Source organism: Strix uralensis, chromosome 5 (assembly GCF_047716275.1).
Source record: "Strix uralensis isolate ZFMK-TIS-50842 chromosome 5, bStrUra1, whole genome shotgun sequence".
Lineage (NCBI taxonomy): Eukaryota > Metazoa > Chordata > Aves > Strigiformes > Strigidae > Strix > Strix uralensis.
In genome coordinates, this window is record NC_133976.1 from 72390136 (window position 1) to 72413761 (window position 23626).

General features: G+C 41.3%; 1 protein-coding gene across 2 annotated transcripts in view; it reads left to right on the top strand.

Moving 5' to 3' along the window:
• TMTC1 (transmembrane O-mannosyltransferase targeting cadherins 1) overlaps window positions 1-23626 on the top strand; it is a 185358-nt gene that overhangs the window by 102133 nt on the left and 59599 nt on the right. Inside the window, exons 9-11 of one of the 2 annotated variants that reach the window (XM_074871591.1) lie at window positions 4427-4543; window positions 6845-7034; window positions 19577-19698. In XM_074871591.1, coding sequence (XP_074727692.1) covers window positions 4427-4543; window positions 6845-7034; window positions 19577-19698 — 429 coding nt within the window. The remainder of the gene's footprint in view (window positions 1-4426; window positions 4544-6844; window positions 7035-19576; window positions 19699-23626) is intronic. The other variant, XM_074871590.1, reaches the window with a different exon arrangement.

The window sequence follows — 23626 nt, forward strand, 5'->3', positions numbered from 1 at the left end:
CTTGAGATAACATTGTCCTGTGGTTGAACTGCTGTTTCTGTAAGCTGGCTTTCTGTATTTCTTTGCTGTTTCAATCAAGTAAATGAGAATTCAGTGCCGCAGAAAGCTGAAGAAATGCTTGTACATAAAAACTGGCACATATTCCTTTTCATAGAGATTTGTGACTGTTTTCTGAGCAATGCATTTAATCATCCTGGTTGTTACTTCAAAGGGAATGAACTACGGAGAGGCACACAGCAGACCTGTGCTGGAGAAGTGTGTCTCTGTGCCAGTCAGTTCTGCCAAGGCAATAGATGTCAAGTGCAGCAACTACTCTGGTATGGGATTTTTGTGAACCTGAGGCTAGAAACTGGCATTAAAATAGACCTCTGTGGTGTATCAGTTCTTAATTAGCTGGGCTTGTACATGTTTCCTGAGTGGAAAAGTTCTGCCTATTTTGTCAGTGCTTTCTATCGTGTGCCCAAAGGTGTTTAACTTCAGCCCTACATGTAAGTCCTGTGGGCACCTTCAGGCCTCACTTCTAGACAAAAGGGAGAACAACAGTGTTGATCAGAATTGCTGTCATGACCACCGAGGGGACAGACAGTCCATACATGAAGTGTAAAATCTATTCTTTATTCCAAGGGGGCTGGGGGTCAAGGGGAAGCCTGTCTGGAAGATGGTGCTACAAAGCAAAGGCCATCCTACAGTAGCAGGTTCCCAGAGGAACCTGCTTTCCCCGAGCCACGTGAAAGTGTTCAGCATCTCAGTTTTCTTGGTTTAATGTACAAACCCAGGTAGGTAGTACTTCTCTGGAAATCAGGTTGATAGGCATTTTATTGGGTCATGGTGCTTGCTGCAAACGCTGGTTACACAACAAGCCTTCGCTGCCAAAAGCTTGCTGCATATGGAGTGGAGGGGGTGCAGCCAAAGCAGACACCATTGACTCCTATAGGCAATGCATTTTGCTTTTCAAAACATTTCCATGCAGGAGGGCTAGACCATGGCCAGTCTCCAATTCAAAGCAGCATGTCCAGGACATCCCTTTGGCTCCCGCCAGCGTGGGGTAGGTAATGCTCTGGGGTACAATGGACCTTTTCCAGGAACGTTATCACAGCGGGTTTATGAGGTCTGGTTTTTAATTTCCTGAGGATCAGCCACCAGTATCTCAGTGGCTGTCCAGAGGACCCTCCATCCCTGGCTGCCTCGGTGAGCCTCTTCTGAAGCAGCTGCCCACCAGTGGCTGGGAGTTTTCGGCTGCATGACTTCTGGAGCGTGCTGCTGTCGGTGGCGAGCTGAGGATCATGTTTGATCACAAGGCACACTCTCACCCACAGCACGCACAGGTCTGCGGAGGGAAAACAGTACAAGATCAATCCCAGGTTTTCCAGCATTGAGACTCTGACAGTGGGCTTGGGTTTCACTGGAAATTCACAGGCTCTTTGAAATTCTTTACTCTTCAAAAATTTGATATTTTTCAGATTCCTAGCCACAGAGTTGAAACAACTGAGAGCGAACCGTTCACCAGATCAAAGCTTTTCAGGCTGTGAAGCTATAGAGGACAACATAGTCTGCCTTTCCCCCTGTGCCCCTGGTGCACACAAACGCACCTTCCAGAGAAGTTACCTTGCTATTCATCAAGCTTCAGCTGTCTGTTTATCTGTATCTTTGTCTTTCCTACTCCTCTCCTCTACCGACTGGCAGTTCTTTTCCCCTAGATGCAGAAGTTTTGATGAAAGGGAATACACAGGCAGTTTTTCTAGTTACGAGCATTTTCTGTCTAGCTGATACTCACATTTGGATGTTAAATTGGAATTAGTCTGTCTGTTGCTTGTTTGTGTAGTCTTACCCCACTGTCACTGAATGTGCTGGATAGACACTGTGATTTTTTTTTTTTTTTCTTCTAAGGCTATGAAAAGAAAATGTTTAGGCTGACAATATATAGAGCAGGAAAATAAACTCAATGTGGGAAGGTATGACTGGACTGGTAGCTCCCCAGGGGAAGCACAAATATATACAATTTTAAGACAATATCCTTAAATACCACCACCTGGTTATAATTGCAGCCACATGTGTCCTAGGAGGACATTATTGTGAAGCAGCTCATCAAACACACTTGGTTTTAGGGCTTTGTAGAGGATGAAGAGAGCCTTGAGCTGAAATCAGTTCAGCTGTTAATGCAAGTGAGAAGCTCTTTTCCATGATAAAGGAGCATTTCTCTCCCTTACAGTGAACCAAAACTTCTCTGAGTCCCTGGTAGTGTGGAGGTCATCAGCTCAGAAGAGCATTAATAAGGTCTGTGACTTCTGAAAGGGCAACGACTATCTTCTTGCTTCTGTTTCAGATCCCCCCTGCTTCTTCCTACACCCCCTTCTTTTTCCAAATACCAGTTAAGTGCACTATTATCATGTCTTCCAGATAGGTCCATTTTTTTCCCATCCAGAAGAATATTTTGCCTTTGCCTTACTAAAATACCCAGTGCAACAAGATCTTCCACTTGCAGGTGGATACTCTGCTGGGTCTTTGGGGGTAAGGTTGGTTGTCAGGGATGGGTTGTCCCAGAACTGAGTAGGTTGTAGGCTGCACCACTGTAGGCACCTAGAAAGAATAGAGTCACTGGTCCCTGCTTTGGTATGCAGCTTCGGTGAGGCACAGTCTGAGTCTTGTGATCGCTTGCGTAGCACAGCTTTAGAAAGAAATCTGTATCAGTACCTGGGAGCCAGGGAAAAAAGGCCTAAAATGCTCCAAAATCAGAAAGCAAATGAAACTCCTCATAAATTTCTATAAATCTTGTATTTTTTTAGCTGTCTCACAATCGTCATGCACTCTGATTGTCTGGGTTCGGCAGAGCTGAGACTAAGGCTTTTCCAAGCTCATTAGTCTCTATTACAGCAAAGGGTAACAGACAATCCCTCAAGTATTTTTCTGTCGTATTGTTTGTGGATTTGAAATGAAAGTAGTACCCTTTACTTTCATTTTTGCAGCAGAAGCAATCAGTTCAGATAGTTGTTTTCTGCAACAGGCTCTAGATATGAGTCATCCTGTATTTGTCTCAAAGTGTGCAACAGTACATTTAAACTAAAAAATTTAAAACTAAGCAAACTAGATTGCCATGACAACACCTGCTACCTGCAGGAGGAGCTGTGTTTTTCTGAACATGCCAGAGATGCTGAGAAGCGAAAAGAAACACTTGAATACCTGCTGAAACTTCAATTTCCATGTTCAATTTGCAAATTAAAAAAAAAAAAGACTCTGCTGTAATGTGAATGCTGTTACCCAACCTGGGGGAAAACTGATTACCAATTAAGAGGCAGGTTCTTCCAATCACCTCACCAGTTTTGCCTGGGATTAACTGAGTGGGAGATGATACAAGCAGGGATTTTTCTGCCTTGGAATTCCAGCAGACATGAAGAGCAATATACAAAAGATCATTAATTTAAAATGTAATTCACTTAGTCAAGTAATTAAATGAAAATACTTTTGTTGCCCTGTGCAGGTAGGCCGCTGAGATGTAATTAGCTCCTGGAATGATTCCATGAATCTTCGAGTATTTTCAAAATTTGCAAATTATTTCCTTGAGGTGTCAGCTTTGGTGAGAGGGTTCTTCCAAAGTTTCTCCTGCATTTAGCTTTCTCCCTGGTTAGCCTTGTGATACAAGTAAAAGAATATTACATGCTTTTCAGAGCCATAAGTAAAAACCAGCACTGAATTGTCAGTAACTATTATTAGCATCCTGTTATTTTTCTGTTTCTAGTACCTAGAATAGCAATAGTTTGTAGTGCTTTATTTTATACAGCCATCTATCACATTCAAGGAGATGTTACCAATGCTGAGAGCGCATCCAAACTTTTGTCTGGATCAGAGCTCCCTCAAGGCTTTCTTGCAGCTTAACAAACGCCTCCTAAAATCAGGCAGCGCCCTCCTGGATCTTGCTTCCGTGCCTGCTGATGGCACATGCACGTTCAGTGAGCGTCTTCGGGCTTGATGATGAGAGGCATGGCCAAGGTTTCTCCAGTAGGGTGTCTGGAGAAGTGAACCAGTTAACCGTGAATAGATGGTAATGACTGTCACAGGCTTTAAAATAGTCTAGCGCTGTTGGCATAATGTATTTAAGACACTAATTATTGCTGTAATGGAACAGAGTGATTGTTCATCTCCTCTGGGACCTGCCTCTGGCAACAAGTTGTGCACGTGGCTCCCAAGGAAGATGGAAACCCCACAAGCACATGGAAAGAGAGACTTGTTTACAAACCTCTCCCAATCCGTGCATGTCTTGGAGCATGTCTTCTCGTCTTCAACAGCAGTTTGTCCTAACCTTCCAGCAGAAATGCATTAATGCACACTAATCTGGATATCCTGAATTCCTCTTAAAATTTGTTAAACTGACTCAATTTATTATGGCAGCAAGCTGTGTTTATCTCTTCTGTGCTGCGTAACAATTTATCAGCTCCTGCCTTATCAGTGAAGATGCAGAAAAGCAACTAGTCCACTTTAGCTGCAATGCTGCAGTTTGCAAAGATCCCAGATGTCATCTCATTCCTTCGAACCCAGCAGCCCAGTCTGAGTAAGTAGGGGAGGGCTTTTGGTATGTGTTGTGGTTTGCATCCAAACTTCCATGAATATTGTGATGCTTATTGAAAATGTTAATATGCCAGGGCATAAGACACTCCCTCTAAAAACGGAGCTCTTCTGAGGCATCAAATGCAAAACTATCTCAATGCTTCTGAAAATCCTGTCTAATATACACACATGTAACAATATCTTATGCCACAACATTGTTCAGATTGACATAAATAAACATGCTTTTTCTTATAGAAGTAAAGCTAGAAATGGATCTCAGTTTGGCTTTTAAATAAGTAGCTGTAAATAAATGCTGGCAACCTTTCCTGAGCTGATGTTGTATTGAGGCTGATACAGAAGTCCGTTTTGTATTGTGGCCGAGCAGAAGTGGGGCCAGGCCACACATAATAACATCACGAGTGAGCACCTTGGTGTGATTAATTAAATCCACCAGATTTTGTATTGCTGTGTTTCTCTGTAATGTGGGCCAGAAAAGATTGGCTTGGTGACTAGAAAAGATGTATTTGTTTCTTTAGAAATAGTGAACAATCAAAATGGTTTTGAGGGATGGTTTCTTAAATAGAAACTGGCTTTTTAATCGCTGCCTTGGTTAAGAGAGAAGATGGATTTTCTCTGACTTTTCCCCTTGTTTACTACTGCAGAGTGGCAAAGAGAAGGAAAATGGGGGGTTGGAAGAGAAATATACCAAATGGCTGAAAACCTTAAAAATGTGGGAATATTCCATTTCCATCAGAATTGGGAACTTAGATATGTGGGGAAATGAGAATGTGCCTTTTCCACTGTTTACAATGAAACGTTATTCCAGCTGTGTAAGCCTCCCTGCTTTGGGTGGCTGTGCTGCTGGAGATGTTTGTTTTTCAGATGAGAAGAGAAACTGATATCCTAACTGTTTGTGATTATTTAAAAATGTTTTCACAAAAATTTAGGCCTGTTTCATCGCTGTGTCTTGGCCCAACACCTGACTGCGAACAAACGTTACAACATTATAACAAATACAATACAATGTTGTAAGTGCTGTTGTAAGAGGCTGCATTTTGACCCCAAGAGGCATGTTTGTAAGTGGCGAGTGAAACAATCCTCTGTTTACATGGCTTGACATCTCTCGGGCATCCTTTGTTACCATTTTAATAAACCTGCTAAGGTACCATGGCAACTGGGTGTGATAACAACAGTCAAAGCTGGCTCAGATGGAAGAAATCCTATGCAGGATAGAATATAATTTCATTTCTCTTTGAGTATTTGCCATCTTTGGTGCTGTGTACAATGTGGATTTTTCCATTTGCGAGCCAAGGAAGGGTTTGTCTGTTGTAAGGCTGTCGCAATTTTTCTTGGTTGACTTCACGATTGCTGGAATAATCTGCAGCCTCTTGCATATAAAAGTATTTGAACTTTTGTAAATGTGGTTTGAGGGGGATGCCCTTTTGGGCAAGTAGGTGCCAAACAGCAAAAGACTGGGGAGTTGATTTTTTTTTTCTTTTCTTGTTTTCTTTTTATTTTTTTCTTGGTTTTTTTTAGCCCAATTGCAAACATGCTGTTCTTGTTCAGTCTTCTGAAAGCCTGCATACTTCCCAGAGGGCAGCATGTTCCCCACTTCCATTCCCCATTGATTTCCTCTCTATTGAGAATACCAATTAATGAAGATTACAACAATTTGAAAGGCTCCCTACTTCGCCATCACGTCTGTGGCACATCTCATTCAAGCTGTCCCCAGCCCTAATAAGCTGTGATGGGATCAGCCAAGAATCACTCTGTGCCTCCTTTCTTCTTTATTTTCTCTCTATGCCAAAATGCAAAGAGAAAAGACAGAGAGGTCTGACTTTAATTGCTGAATATTCCGCACATAGGAGAAATCCTGAATTCTAACTTAAACAGCTAGTGTGATATGGTGTATTGCAGGAATGATGCAGTGAACTGTGTAACAGTTCAATAAATGTGTGTATCTGCTTAGTCATTATTCATTTATCTTTGAAGCTGGTAGAAAGTCACTTCAAAAATCTAACATTCAAGTGGGAGATGAAGATCTGTTAGTTTTCCAAAGGCTGGTACATAGAAACCATATTGATCTCATGTTATTTCCTTAAATAACCTATTGAAGTGCCTCTCACCTGTGTTAGCATCTCTTTATTGACAGAGAGGTATGGTATTGCCTATGCGTGCAGTTTTTTGTTGTGGTGTTTTTTTTTTTTTTTAATTCCTCCCATAGAGTATGTGGTAATTGCCAAAGGAAAATGTTTCATGTGTTGGCAGTCATTCCATGTATTACGTTACCTGTTTTCTTTTGCAGGTTTCTAACTTATTCCTACCTTCTGGCCTTTAATGCGTGGCTTCTGCTGGCACCGATCACCCTGTGCTACGACTGGCAGGTCGGCAGCATCCCTTTGATCGAGTCCATCTGGGATGCAAGAAACTTAGCCACAGTGTTCCTGGTGCTGGTGATGACATTGCTCAGCCTACACTGCATAGCTGCATTCAAGGTAACACTAAAAGACATGCAAGACCACATTTTGTTTAAAATCTTTTGTTTCCTAATCTTCAGGTGAAATGGTCAGTGAGCACAAGTTTTCCTCTCAAATGCATTTGATTGAGGTGAAAAATCCATGCCCCTACATAACTAATGTAGGCAAGCTTAACAGATGAAAATGTCCCTCTAGTTGAATGTCTCAGTCTCTAATTGGTCTTATTTGAGGGCAAAACTTGGCCTGGAGTCCTGCATTCAATTACTGTTAATGATCCAAACCCCACTGAAGTTGTTAAGCGTCTCTGCCTCTCCCATAATCATTAGGCTCTTTGACACTTGCTTCAAACAGGACTGGAAACTGTCATCTGCAGAGCCATTTGAAAATAAAATCAATTATTGTATTTGTACCTTTGCTATGCTTCTAAAACCTAAACGTTGGATACATCTTGATGAGACAATTTCCCATCAACAGCGTAATGGAATGTGGGGAATCTGAAATGATCTGGAAATTGTTATTTAGTGTAAATAATATAGTTGGTAAGCCATGCTTCACATTTCAGCATTTCAGATCCACCATTAATCATATTGCAGGAATGAAAGTGAGGTTGTACTAGACTTATTTGAGATCAGGTATGCACTTACATGAAAGAGGGTTTTTTGTGGATCATAGGAAGTTACAAGCTTTTCCTCCTCAGTTGTGTTGTGGAAGCTTCTTTAGGAAAGGTGTTGGTAATAATTTTTGAAATAGTACAAAACTTTCTCTTACTTAAATATATGTATCACTGGAAAGCACTGTAGGGGAGTGACAGGTTTTTAATACCTGTTATGCTAAAACATGCAGGTCATGTACATCCTTCAGTCTACCTTGGCAGTCTTCCCTGTGCTCCTGATAAGAGACAGAAAATGAACCAGACTGCAGTCATTAATTTAGATTATACATTGACAGATGCTGTATGGGAAATATGGGAAAATACCCTATTAGGTATTCACTAGTTCTACCTGCCGGTTGTACATTCCTCCTGCTTCTATTACTTACTGCTAGAGATACTCAGAAGTGTTTGTGTTAGACCTAATCCTGTTCCCAGGGAAGTTAATGATAAAATTCTTACTAGCCCAGTACTGAACACTTCTGAAACATCTTATCCTGTGTTCTTTGAAGTTTCGGTTGCTTTTTATTTCTTCTCCTGTTGTTGAAAATGGTACTGTGTGTAAGATAAATGTTGTTGGTTTGCTGGGAAAAAAAAATCTTATCCAAAGACATTTTGTGTTATTTTATTCTGGATAAAACAATAATCCAGAAGGATTCCTTTGGGTAATTGAATTGTTTGTCTTCTGTCAAATTGCAAAACAAAATATTTCAAAACACTTTGTGCATTAAATGCCTAGATTTTATAATATTTTATTCCTTCTGTTTTTTTTCTTAAAGGCAAAACAATTCAGTCTGGATTTATGAATACTGTTTGATTTGAAACTGCAGCTTCTAATTTTTTGTGAGAATAAGTTCACTGCTTTACTCTTAACCACTGTTAATGTTGCATTAAGCAACATTAATTTGACTTTTCAGGCGTTTACTTAGTGGATGCTTTGAAATTAATCTTGTAGATTCATTTGTGTTTATCCTTGATAACCCCAAACATGCAATAAATTGGATCTGAAGTGGTCTGCTTTTGCATCTAATGTAGGTAAAACCAGAACCATCTTGACAAAGTGCTCTAACCACTCTCTGCTCACAGCCTCCCAGCAAAACCACTGTGAACATGGAACAACAGTTTCTGGGGGTCAACTTGGACATGCTTCCCCCAGCCCTAGGTATAATTAGAGGTAGCTGAAGTATTCTGCTTTTCAAGAAATTCTAAATTTCTGAAATGATTTTCTTTTTTTTTTTTTTTATGAGTCTCAATTGTGATACTGCCACTAAGTGGTATGAAGATGATTGTGTTGTGCTGAGTAGTATGAATTATTGAGGAAAGCAAACAGTAGGAAGAGGCATATTTCCTGGAAATAAATTATCCTGTTTGGCTTCAGACACTCTCAGGAATGTCTTCTACAGTGAGGAGAGGGAAGTTCAGGACACATGAACTGCAGGCACAATTCATTATGTTAGGCTCTTAAGAAAGTTTCTTTCCAAATGCAACAGCAGTAGCCTTTCACATGACATTGGTCACCTCAAGAAGGACCATGCTTCAGTCAAGCCCCAGACAGGCTTTTTCTCAGTATTTTGCAGCTTGTAGGCAGCATGAGATGCATCAGTTGATTTTTCACGTATCATAAAGTGTAAGTGTTCTGCTTTCTTTTTGGAACAAACACACAAAACTCTCTTAGCAGCCATTTTTCTCTCCTTTTTTCGTTGCAAAGTCTAACCTGAAAGCAGTAGCTTGCAATTTTCTAAGGAATGGTTTTAGAGTGAACAGGCATGTAGTTTGTATGCCTTTCATTTGAGTGTGTAGGTGTGCAGGGGTATGAGAGGACAGAACCTCATATGCATTCTCATTGGCACTAACACTTTCTGCGGCATGGAGAATGGAAATGCTAGAAATTATTTTGGCACAAGTGTAGACATTTGTGTAGTGAACACTGAGCTGATTTTCAGTGGCAAGAGGTGATGCATGTGCATCCACAAAACAAGCTCACAGGAGACTCTCAGAATATATTACATGGACTGTAATTAGAGAATGCATGTATTGGATTTCTGCCTTTGGTGCCATTGAATTTTAAACAGGGCTAATTTGTTGCTGACGTGTTTGATTAGGGTAATAACCCTGTTGGCATGTATGTGTAGTGCTGATAAAGGACATCTAAGGCGTGAAGGTTTCTTATTCCATTTCATTTTGTGAATGTTGTTATACCTTAGAAGGAAAAGAAACTGTGCTTTGCTTGGAACATGTCTGTTACTAGATGGGGGGTTTTATGCTGAAAACTGCAGAAACAGAGAAGGCAACTCCCCAGTTCATTATTGTTTGGAGAGACAAGCCTTCCTCCTCATCCTCCTCATGCACTTTCGCTGCTGTTCTTCTTACACATTGAAGAAGTCACTTGAAAAATTACTTTGTTAATTCCTTGTATATAACTTTTATTCGCTGGGTTGTTTCATGTGCCTAGTGCTAACCCCTCTTGCTTATTGGCCAAATAGCACCCTGTGAGCAGCTCTCCAAGAAGGACTTGTTGCTCTGCACAGTGTTTAGGAGCACAGCCATGCTCATCTCTTGCTATAGCCATCCCTATCACACATGATGATTAATGTCTGTTTTCAGGAGGCCTGATGGGAATAAATAAAAGGCCTGCTCCTTGGCACACCTCCCACTGTGGCTGTAAAGGACCTTGCTGTCATCTCTGGCCAAGATTTTTTCATAGTGACTAATTGTGGCAAAGTTGCAGTCCATCATTAAGCAGCACTTTGAAACCTTTTGAGACTTGATTTTTCACCACACAGATGCACAGCATGCTCTGCAAATTGGCCTCTCTTGAGCTGTTTTAGCCAAGGCACCAGGAGTCACTGTCAGGTCTTGGAATCCCCACGTTCCGCTCAGCTCTTTGCGGTGAACTTCCTCACCCAGTCTGGGCTTTGAGTAGCGTGCCAGGGATGTGACAAAGGCTGGGCATGCTCTTGCAAATGCTGCTTAATTAGCGGTGTGATTAAAATGCAGCTTGTCCTGTAGTTGTGGCTGGGAAGGTATGTACACAGCATATGATGGATCAGATTCCACTTCGTATGTGGTACCTGATACGTGGAGGGCTGATGGTGGAAAAACTCTTGTGTGTGCAATGGGTTAATTGAGAGCAAGTTGATCTGGAAAACTACTTTGAAACAGTAGCTTTTGTACCTGACCAGTCTGGGGGAATTTATTGCACCTCATACTGCTTGGCCCTCTTCTTGCATTAATACTCATGACCAATGCTATGGTGGTACCTTATGGTGGTTCACAGCACCTTCTGCTTGTTTGTCAGGAACATGTAATGGTGTGCAACAGTTTGCTCATGTCTGAGGAGGGAGTGCTACTTATGTTTCACATCAATTTAAAAAAAACCCTCTCGTGTCCTCTAAGATATATCTTTTTAAAGAACATTCTTTGCTGCTGTGTGAGACATGGCTACATACGGTACAGGAAACTGTGATGATTTTCAAGTTATATTCATAACATGCAACTGAGATATATATTATTATCCTTTTGTTTCATATGTTACAATTGGTTGTTTTTTACTTCAGGTCTAATTTTAAGGTACCGCTGCCTCTATATTTCTCTGCATACTGCTTCTTAGCCAAGAAGAGGCATTTTATACCAAATTATTATGACTTTAATTTGTGCTGTAATTGGCATCATATTGCCATTTATCTGGTGGTTTATATGCATGAATATCATCTAAGCGTATTCCTCAGTCACTCGCAGATTATATTTCTTATCTGACAATGTTTAATAGCATCAAGGAGAGAAATACATTTGCATCTTCTCTTTGTGTGCATGCTTCTGTTGTTTTTGCTAGCACTCATTATGTGTATTCTGTCATGCTATTTACTTTACCCTGCACTCCCGAGACCTTTGCCTCGTTTCCCAGGTTTGGCATTTCATTAATAAATCACATCTTATGGACCTTTCTGGGGAACAATTGCCTTTTATAATATTCTACAGTAGTATCAGCACAGTTAGAAAGTATGCCTAGTAAAAATCATATGCCACAACACTTCCAGAACAATACCTGCTTCAAAGGCACGGCAAGGTGAATAAGGCTATTTATCTGACAAGCTGGAAACCACAGTCATTTTCATAAAAGGTCCATTTAAAATAAGTCCTGCTTTCATTTTCCTGAGGGCCCACTTGAATTCCTTCCACACAGAGAGAAGGTCAGGACTGATGCTCTTAATCCTTAGCAGCAAGGTTTTTCTGTGCTGCTTCTGTTAATGTTTGCTGCAGGGAGAGAGTAATAAGCCAGAAAGACTCTGTTTAGTGAAAGCTGGAGGAAGGGGGGCAGCCCTTTGCGGGCACCCTGCATGCCTCACCGGCCGTGTTTCTGCTGTGTTGAGTGCCGCGAGCGGATCTGCTGTGGGTCCCTGGTGGGGTTGGAAGAAACACGAAAGCCTTCCCAGGGTGCTTGCTGTGCCAGCCGACAGGCTCAAGAGGAAGAAGAAACCTTCCTCAGCCTGTACATGATTGCCATTCTGAATTGAAAAAGCAAATACAAGAACTATCCTCTTGCATCAGATTTCTTTTTTTTTCTTGGTAGATGTCTGAAATAACAGGTTTGGACTGTGGTGCTCTGAGTAAAAACAACTGTAGCTGAAGTAGTTCTGATTTGGCTCACCATGAAGATAGTCAGCATCTCATCAAACAGGATCTTAACTCCTGCAGGAGTTTGTCGTGCTAGGTAGGTAATTTTCATAGGGGCAGGTTGTTCTGCCATTTTCAGCACATTAACACTGAATTATATTTTCAAAGAAATTCTTTTTGTTTCTACCATTTTCTTCTGATTTGAGTTAATATTTTAAGTCCCACTCAAAGCTGAAAAGTTCTGGAGTAGCACAATATAGTGGTGAGTAGGAGAGGGTAGGTGGAATGCGGACCAAGCAATTTATAGCTGGCGCAGATAATGATGCTCATTGTGGCTACCTGGTCTTAGTTAATATTAGGGTGCCAAACTATTGTGTGATTTTTGTTGAGATCCTCTTGTTCTGTGTTACCTCTTAAGAGCAAACTCACCGTGAACAGAGTTGCTTTTCCAAAAATCATGCTTTTATGTACTGCAAGCAGTGTGCCTGTGTTCAAATTTTACCATTTTACTTTTTTTTTTTCCTTTTGTCTTTTTTTTCCCCATGTAGTGAAACAGCCTGCAGTCACAGAATGAAAGGGAAGAGGGGAAAACAACCACAAGGTCAAAAGCATTATTCTAATTCCTGGAGCAATTTGTTGACTTTCCTATTTCCTTTTGGAATGTTCCATTTCTCTTTCAAAGACGTGTGTGCTCCTGCATCCGCTCAAATCGGCTTGTCAAGTGGAATTTAAAGTTGCAGAGATTAAGGATTGGGAAGATGAGCTTATATCTTCAGGGAATTTTAGAAACCTGGGCAAGAAAGACCATAAACACACAGCTGAATGAATGAATAGCTGAGGTCTACAGGGAAAAAGAAAGTAGTAGATATCAAAATTTTACTTTAAGATATTAAAATAAAAAGTAAAATATTGGTAGAATATACTTCTGTGCCCTGCTGTGGGTTATGGGATTGGGAAAGGACTACTTTCTGCTTTTATTCCATAATGGAAAGTCTGATTTCCAGAGCTGTTGAGCATCCATAGTTCCCACTGATGTAACAAAGTTTTTAGGCATTTTCAGCATTTCTGAAAAATAGGCTGTTTTACCTCGTGGTACAGACCAGGACTTGCTTCCTTCTAGAAACGGAAAGTGAATGATCTCTTTAGAGTGATCTGAGATAGGTGCCAAGGATTTCTCTTCAGATAACCCCGGGTTAGGAAGCCAAGGATACTTTCAAGGGTTTTGGTTCAGTTTCTGACTGGTGTATGTTTGCCTGTACACCAGTTCCTGGATAGGTGCTGCTGCTGGTGAACTGGAAAGTAGTTTTTGTTGTTGCTGAATGCTTGAAATAAGATCAACGTGTCAGGTAGTTAATAAGCAGTCAGCAGTGATGGTCAAAATAGCATTGGAAATCTCCATGGCTTTTGACTATCTGTGAAGTATAGAATTTGCTTAATTCTAGTCAGTAGTAACTGGGTGATTTTATCAGAACTAGATGATCACCAAGGAAAACAGTTATTTTAGGAAGACAGTTTGTTGCTAAGCCTGGCATTGAAGCAGCTGGCACTACTGAAGATGCTGATTTTTTTTTTTTTTTAATGAGATGAAAGAATAAAACTTCTGATAAACTGTAGAGATCACAGAATTTGTGGCTCTTTTTGTAGGAGCAAACCGATTAAGATGGGTGTCTGAGCCAGATTTGAAGCTGGGAAGTTACTTTTTTCTTACCTGAAAAACTGAGTTTTTCAGACCATCTGTTGACACCTGACTTTTGGCATCATTTGCTGGGAAGTTGTAGCACAGGCAACAGAGCAAAACACCCACAGCTCCACAGTGCCCTCCTGTTCGGCCACAGAAGATAAAGATGTATGTGTCCCATCCTGATTTCTGCTGGTGACCTAAAGGAGACCATGCTGATGGTACATGGAGTGTGGTACAGCTCTGCCACGATCTGTCTGTGCCAGCATCAGTGAGGTGGGACTTGAGAGCACCCAGTGCTTGCTTCTGCAAGCTTTCCATCAACAGATTTTTTTTTTTTTTCCTGTGAAGGAACAAATCCCTAGGGTTGATTCCTGATTAGCTCAAGTTTGCTTTTTATCACCTTATGCATGAATGCAGAGTGAATTTGACATGCTTCTACACCATCCCTTCTATCTTTAATACTGTATGTATGGAAAGTGCAAGAGTAGATGTTTGCAGATCCTGACCTCTTGCCAGGTGAGATGCTGCCAGTGGTTTGGTGCAGGCCAGTGAGGAGTCATTTTGCCGAGCTGCCTGTGGCTTCACGAGTGACTGGTACAACAGGAATACATGAATTAAGTTTGTGTGCAGTCTGCATTAAGGGTTTTTACAAATGGATGTTAGGAATAAATGGAAGAAGTGTAAATCCTCTGTCAGTGGTCTACAGACAGTCATGTAGCTTCTTTGAATCTCTGTGTCTCTTTTGATGGATAATACACTTACCTCCTAGGACTGCAAGCATTTCAAAATGTATAATAGCAGTCATTGCTTTTATACAGCCATGCACTACCAACTTTCCTGGATACCAACTTTTCTGCACTTGCAGTCAGATGTTCCAAGCATAACATCTCACTGGCTGTAATGGACCATCCAGAGCTTGCTGGCAGAGGGTGATTTATGCTCTTGGTAGGAAGGAAGTCTTTACTCCATGGAGCTGTTGGTTCTGAATGGTGGAGAGGTGACACTTGCCTCATTCTTAAAATAAAATGTTAGAGGAAGATATTAAACCCATTTGATTGCCACCTTCCCATCGAACAGGCAAACATGTATAAACACCTTTGGAAACATTCCAAGGTAGAACAGAATGGAATCTGCTTGGGCTTATTTGCCCAGCTGCTGTTTTCCTCAAGGTGTAACCTTGTCCACCTGGGAGGAAGGTTGTCCTCACAGCTCCACTTTCCAGTGGCTCAGCCTTTGGAGGTGCTGGGGGATATGAACAGAAGTTCTGCTATCACAGTGTGAGACTTAATGCATTTGGCACCTCAGACGATGCTTTCACAATGGGAAAAATAGGGAATTTACAGTGGTCTTATGAAAGTCCATAGTTTATGACAGATGTGTCAAAGTAATCTGCATACCTCCTGTTCCTGTACTTTGTGGGTTCTGGCTTGTAGAAGACTTGTGATTTAACAGTAGTCAGCAAATAGTTATTTGTGGCTCAGGAATATGTCTTGTATGTAATATGGGGAGATCTCTTTCAGTTGTAAACTCAAGACTTTCTTCCATTTCCCCCAAATTGCCAAGGAAGTAATTTTTGACATTTATTGCTGTGTTGATAATTTTTGGCCTTGGAGTGATTCTTTGCTATTTTGTTTGAGATAGTGTGGCAATTTTTTGCCTTACCTTTGGGAGAAGTAGTGGTGTTCTTTAGTTCTTTGATAAGTCTATGAAAAGTAGCAGGTTAAAAAAATTCTTCTTTAATGGTTTTTGGTTTGGTTTGTTGTTGGGTTTTTTGTTCTTTTTTCTTCTTCTTTGGTTACAGTATAATGAAGGCCTAATAGTAATTAGAGGTAGATGTGAATTTGAGAACCCCCACCAAATTATGTTACAAGGAATGCTCTTTGGATTTGAGATTGGCTTGTCTTTAATAAAAGGAATCATTCTAGGGTTAATTCAAAGGTGCTTTTTTTTTTTTTTTTTCCCCCCAGAGACCTCTGTGACAGATAGGAAGATAGCACTATCTTTAAGAGGAAAGGAATATAGTGATCTATAATTTCTAGTCCTAGCTTTTTTATTTTAAGTAAAAATGAAGACAAACAAAATTGCCTACTATTCTTTAAAAGCTTTTACTACTGTTCCAGGCACCTGGAAGATGCTGGTTCTGCCACCTTACCTCAGCTATCTCTTGAGTGGGTTTATATGACCAGAGTAGTTAAACCAAATAAATGGTCCCAATATTTCTTTTTTTTTTTTCCTATGAAAAATGTAACAAGCTACAGGTTAGTTTTTTGAATAAAAAACATGTGGAGGGCATCTCCTGTGGCTTGTGTTGGATGGAAGTTGCTGCTTCCCTCTGTTCCTGCAGCCCTACAGTACCAGTCCCTGAGGTTCTTGCACCATTCTGTCCTGCTTATTTGTTCATTTATAAATCTACCAGCTCCTCCAGGGGAAGGGTGAATCAGCTAACTAAATTTTGATCGGGAAGAAGATAAAGGAGAATATGGTGTCTTACGAGACTTGTGTCGCTTTTAGCTGTCTACGTTATCACCTGTGGTACACACAGTTCTTCCAACACATCATGGTGCATTCCTGTCCTTTTTTCTGTTTTCTCTGAGCTGCCTAGGTGAGCAAATGTTAGCCCTTTCTAGGAAGGCAGGGACAGATATCTGCTGTGCCTCCAGCCCTTGCAAGGATAGGATGGAAGAACATGCAGCTCTCGGGTCAGGGCAAAGGCTGGTTTTGCGCAGTGTCTAATCAGTCAGTAGAAACTATTTAAGGAAGTGAGAAATAAAATCTGGCTGTGAGTAGGGTAACTTTTTCCTCCAGTATAAATTCCGAACTACAGGCAGCCAGTGATTTAGGAATTGCTTGTGCCAGAGGCCATCTCATTAATGGCCAGAGATGAGTTTCAGATGACCATCAACCCCATGTGCTCTTCCTGCCCAGGGGCTCTCCCCAGCCTCTCGTCCTGGGCAGGACCCAGCTGCAGCACCAAGGTGTCAAATACACAAAGTGCCTGTACAAATTTTGGAAAAGTTAGTGGCTGGGTAGAGGCTAGAAACCCAAACTGAGCTCTGGAGTGACTGCAGCACAAGCTCAGCAGTTTGATCTGCCGGCTCACAGGCAGGACCACACATAGCACAAAATCAGCCAAAGCCTGGCCTTCAACGACCAGCTCTTCACAAAAGCCTCTGCCTGAACTTGAATGCTTTGAAAAGGGCACCGCCAGCTGCCAGATGTTTCTTGTTTCAGAAATAAGTAGGACCATGGAGGGCTCTGCTGCTTCATGAGGCTGGTTTGTGAGTGCTGGGCTCCTGTTTCGGAGCCCTGCCCAAGGGACTGAGCTGGCAGCCCTCAATGACAGTAGTCTAGAGCTGTGACTTGTTGTGAAGGGAGAAAGGGCACACAATACCATTTTTTCCTTCAGCTGAGCCTATTCCTACATTTTTCTCTTTCCCATTTGATGTACAGGTTTTATTAGTCTTTCTCCGACGTTGTTTCCTTTGCTTATCTGCAGTGCTGCATCCTTGAATAATACTGTGTCCTTCCTAGAGATGTTAACTAGAGGTTGCTTTCCCAATTATTGATTTAATGAACACCAACTGGAGAAATACTTGATACCTGGTTCATTTGAAAGCAAGAGCATATCTTGGGGACAGAGAACATTTTATGCATTAGCAGTGCACTCCCTTTGGCCTAACGTACCTTCTTGTGCCTCTGGGTCTTTGTTGTTAAACCCCTGGGGTAGAGTGATGGCAGCAAATGGGCACCATAATTAGGCCAGACAAAGTGGGAAGGGAGTGTCAAACGGCAGAAGAGAAATGGAGTATATGTCCAGAGCTAGGTGGGAGGGAAATTGGAGTTGAGCTAGGACTGATAATTTGCATTGAGTTGAGAAATCATTCTTAATCCTTTTTTTTTTTTTCTCTATTCAATTTTCTATTGTAATTACAAGCCAAAATGACCATTACCAGGCACCTCTGCTCATCAGCTTTATAGATTGGTGTCAGCTTCAGCTCTGGGAATAACGTATTTTAGGTGCTCTTTGTGACTGCAAGAAGGCACTAGTAAGTGTGATTCCAAGACACTGCAAAAATAATAGAAGCCGGTAACTGTGGTGTTGTTTAAAGCAGATATTGATAAAGAAGTCGAGACATGAATTCTGTTCCCCTCTCTGCCTCATGATTCCTCTTTGAGTCAGGGGAAGCCAGTGCACTTTTTTTGTGATTCTGTGGTTCCTCTTCTCTAAGGCAATGTCAGAGCCTCCTGACATGTACAGGCGTTTGGTACCCATAGAAAATGTTCATTGTCTTTCCCACAGAATAGGATGAATGTATTTTAATGCTGGAACTTCTGAATTTCAGCTATTGACTAGGCCAGTGGTAACTGGTGTCACAGTCTGTAGCTGTATAAAAGCAAGACGGGTGGTACTGCTCGGCCACACATGATTGATCAGGCTCTGCTCCTCTACACAGAAATCTTGTTCAATGCTTCTAAATTTAGATCCCTCCAGTAAAGAGAAGTCAATTTGCTCTCCAAAGGTGAGAAATTGCCCAAAACAATTAGAAAGTGCTGCAACCATGAAGTGATGCTGGTTGCATGTGTTTCTAAGCATGACAAAGCTTCTCCCAATGACTACAGAAGGGTGCTGCAGCGGCATTGCAGGGCAGGAAAGCAGATGTCTGCCTGGGCAATTTAACAGACCTGATGCTGCGCTTCTGTTAGCCTGATGTCATTCTTTGAGATCATCAACAGAAAGCATGAACTGATTCACCCTGTTGGGGTGGAGCTAAATCTGAAACTCAAGTTGCCTGAGGAGGCTTGGGCATCTCTGTGGCAGGAACAGCAGTTGCTGCTGATCACAGCATCCTGAGACGCTTGTGTCAGCCGTGCAGATTGCAGTTGTTTTGAATTGCATGTGGCAATTCCATTTCTCCTCAAAGAGCGAGCCAACATTAAACAGAGCTCAAGTGAAGGACATTAACTGAGCTCAAGTGAAAGACATTAATTTTTACCTATAGTATGTCTCAAATTTCCAACTGTGTATGAGCATGGAGACCTTATGTGCAAAAGTATCATTCAAGTTTAAATATTGTCTTGAAAGGGATAAAATGACTGCATTAGTGTGCCATTTGGGGCTAGTTTTCTTTACACAAAATGTGACTTATTGAACAGCTTTTTCTCCGTGATAAACATTTAGGATTGAACACAGCAGTCTGTGCGTATGTGATGTGTTTGTGTATTTACATACAGCCACACTGTGGTAGACATGCTAATGTATGCATTCACGCTATTCTATACTTATGTATTACCAATATGGGGCATATCTTAAGTACTACCTATGCCATCTCAAGAGAGCTGCATACAATAGAGCTGACCGTGGAAAAGATACCAAGGCTAATAATACACACTGTGGTTAGTGTTTGTGTACCTTCTGGGCATATCAGAAGCACAAACAGTGCGTAAGTATGGAAGAGCAGTGTCTTGGAATAGTTTATTTTAAATGCAGAACATATCAAACATTAATCTAAGTTGCTTTTTTAATGAATAAGAATCTCAAAAAGAAAGGGGAAAGCTAGTGGTGAATTAAGTTGAATTTTTTTTAGTTGATATTTGTTTAATTTTGTGTTATTGCAGAAACTGGAACACAAAGAAGTTTTGGTTGGCTTGTTGTTCCTGGTTTTCCCATTCATCCCAGCCAGCAACCTCTTCTTCAGGGTGGGATTTGTGGTGGCAGAGCGAGTCCTTTACATGCCGAGGTAATTATTGCAATTGAATTCCTTTCTAATGAGACCACCATCCCATTTTCTAAAAGCAGGCATGATTGCTTCTTCCTTTTTACAGTACTTCAAACATTATATTGCTAGTCAGTGTGTTCTCTGCCTTTGAGTTCTGTCATGATACCATGGGAGATTTTATAGTCGGTTGAGAGCAGATTGCTTGGCAGGAGCAAAGCTACCCAAAATCCTTTCCTTTTTGTTTTTTTTTTTTTCTTTAACACAGATTTTTTGGTGTGCTTGAAACAGCTCAATACAGAGATGAGATGTTGTTTCTTGAGGATTGGCCCCCAAGACTCTTTTTTCTTGGTAGCATTATCAACTCAAATTGTCCAATGGCTTTACCTTAAGGACAGCAGCTGAAAAGTTAACCTGTCATATTTTTATTGTAGTATTGCTTAGCTTTCCCACTACATTAGGTGGTCAGTAAAAACAAAGGTGACTCTTGCTGCCTTAAAAGGGTGCTGGCTTCAGTTGTGGTATATGCACATGACTACTTGCCTGTAAGCTACTGATTGCATAGAGTGGAGGATTGACACTTGTTGAAGAGGGTGAGGAAAATCCAGCCACTTCTCCATCCCTCAGCCTCTGCCATGGGATTTCACTCAGCTTCCAGCCTCTAACAATTGTCACTTCAGCAGTCTGGGTGCTTCTGATTGCATTTACTCAAGAACAACTTTGAGGTGTTACTTCTGACATCTCCACAGTATCCAGACCAGAGGCTGCAGTGGCAGTCAGAGGACATTCATCCAAGATGCACCAGACTTGCCCATTTCACAGAATCACAGGATGGTTGAAGTTGGAAAGGACCTCAGGAGGTCATCCAAATCCCTTGCTCAGGCAGGGCCACCTACAGCCAGTTGCCTGGGACCCTGTACAGACAGCTTTTGAGTATCTATATCCAAGGAGGGAGACTCCACAGCCTTTCTGGACAACCTGTGCCAGTGCAGATTGTTCCAGTCATAAGCATAAATGGTCATTCTTGGATGCTGCAAGTCAGAAAGCCAAATTCTACCCTCAGGTGCAGAGGGTCAACATCTGTTATCTCTAATAGGAACTGCCATTGTGGAGCTGTTGACAAAGCACAAGTCCTCAATTCCACTCTAGATTACTTTGTGATAACGGAAACAATAGTTTTATTCCACAAAATGTTTTAATTGTATTCCTCAGAAAACGTGGATCAGAAAATCCTAAAACGCTTACAGGTGGTCTTTTGCAGAGCTGTATGCATATTCTGATCATCATGTGTATAAGCACTATCACAAAAGGGCTGCTCATTGGTGTAAAATTCAGGCTGTGTAGAAGCTGTTGTGTTTATTACAAGCTTCTTATGCAGTTAGGCTATATCTCTGTGCTCTGCTATATACTGACATTGTTTTGGGGTCAAATCCTGCTAAATGTATTCACATCACTAGCCCTGCTTTTGTTTGCTGAGTGTGTACCTGAAAGTATAGTGAGTGAAAGTTGTCCCTTGGAGTTATTTCGCAAACGATACCCTCAAATAATGGATCTTGCATCATTTCAAATTAACTTGGAAATCAGATTGCTTTAAATTCATGTAACAGAAAATGAGGAAACACATGAAAGCGCAAAGCTATTAAGGAAACAGTCAGCTGAACACAGGGTTGTGTTGAGTGGTTGCATTTCTGAATCTCAAAAGAACAACTGCGGAAAATACTTCAGCCGTCAGCAGTTCCTCATCCTCCTCCAGATGAGACTGCTGATATAATGAGAGGAGGGGCAATGAAGAAGAAAAAAGGATATGTTTGCACAGAGAAAATTAATCAGCGTTAACATGTGTGCATATAGTTTGTATAATGCTTTTCATCTCCCTGAGGGCTTTGCAAATATATGACCTACAAAGTAGGTAATTGATAGTTGCTGCTTTTTTTCAGGCAGGAAAACTAAGGCAGAAGGATTAAATATCTCCAGAGTAAGTCTGTGTCAGAGTCCCTGGATCTCATACTTTGCTCAGATCACTCGTGACCTGCTTTGCAATATTTGGTTTTCGCTCTTACCCCAGGCTGGCAGGCAGCTGGCATAAAAAGGGAAGGCAAGCCCTGGCAGTGTGCAGGAAAGGTGGGCAGTTTCCAGCCAGAGGATCTGGAGAGAGCTGAGTTCTTGGCTCCAAGTTACAAAGAAATAAGTTCTCTTCATCCTCCAGGTGCAAAATGACATGAGTGGTGAGGGGGACTTCTGCAAACATTCATGACTATGGCAGAACAAAAATAATGTGTGGGGTTTGTTTTGGTCCCCCCCCGCCCCAGGAGCGTGGCTGTTTAGTAACGATGGCTTTAAGAAAGGCTCACATTCTTTATTTAGAACAGCCTTTAGCAGTTTTCTTATGTTACGTCTTGAAAAGGGCTTTTCTTATCCTTTGCCGTTGCTTCTCTAAAACTCAGTTAGCAAGTCAGAGGTTGTCGCTCAGCTTTATTTAGACAGAAGTCCTCAATCCGATGGAGAGAACTCAGTGATGTGTGGTTTTGGGCTCATGCTTGAAGGTGCTTTTCTAGCTCTGTTTCAAGTAATAGCCTTTTATTAATATTTGTGGATGTGACAGTTGTGTGTGTCACAGTCTGAAGTCCTAATTCAGTGTTGCTGAGTAGTTACCTGGCCAAAATGTCAAGCGTTTTCTTTTCGATAAAAGTTAAGTAAGGACCCAAGGATTTACGTGAAAGGTGTTGTAAATAGAAAGGAACAAGGAATAAGCCTTTTGCTCAACATCTAATTATTTGGCCGGGCCTTGCCTTCTGGGGATTGATGGGTATTTGGAACAATTCCTCTTCTATCTGCAGCCATGTCTCAGGGCAGAGGGATGTAAGCTAAGTCAGAATGGTCGAATGTTTTCTTTAATTTGCTTTAGCAAAATAGAAATATTTGGAGAAAATATTTCTTGTATTTAGTTTTCATTTGAGGGTTACAAGCACTTGTTTGTTTAAATCAGGAATTTTTAATTTATTACTTTAGCGTGAAAAAATTCATAGGAAAACAATTTATTGTCTTTCAACTTTTAATTTTCATTTTGTTGTTGTTTTCTTATCCTTAAGAGGGGAAGACTTATTTTCAGGAGGGCTAGGGTTGTGAAATACATATCTTGGGAGTGGTAAACATGATACAACTATAGGCTACTGTTTTCTAAAGAGACATGACAATAAATGGCTGGATCAGTGAAAGACTTAAACCGCTGCAGGTTTTTCCCTCTTCAAAATGTAGATGTAGTTATGTTTACTGCATATCTGCTAATGCTGCTGAGAACACCACATAAAGCCTAATTATTTGAAAATCCAGAACGGCTATGTGCATCCAGTTTTTCTGAGCTGTAAGTGATTTGTCTGTACTTAGAGGAAGAGCTAGTGCTCCTGTTTGTGTCGCACTTCACCATGCAGAAACTGGAGAGGCAGAGCAATTTCCTGGGGCATCCAGAAGCTGCCTGCCCTACTGATGTACCAGCAGAGCTGGGGTTGCTCCCACCTCATGGCATCAAACCTTTCCTACCAGAGCAATTTCTATGTTTTCCTCATCTTCCACTGCTACCCTGATAGCAGTGGCTCCTGGCTGGGCTGCTGTATTGTAGCTGGACAACTTAAGCAGTTTTCACATGAGAACCAACAAATCAACCAAAACATTGCTACGTGGCTTATTTCCAATTTGCTGAAAGCAATAGGCACTCAAGTGGTACCTGCACCATTTTTATGGCAACTCATTCGTGGTGGATATTGCAGTGAGTTGCAGAGTGCACAGTTGCGCTTTCCCAGCACAGGCAATTACAGGTTGCTGTCATTTTTTTCACCAGCTCCTCACGGTATCAGGAGTTGATGTTGCAACCCTAATTGTCAATACTAGAAGATGAGATCTCTACTATATACAGGATGGCATTTACTTCAGCGTCTATCTCAAAATCTGCAAGAAA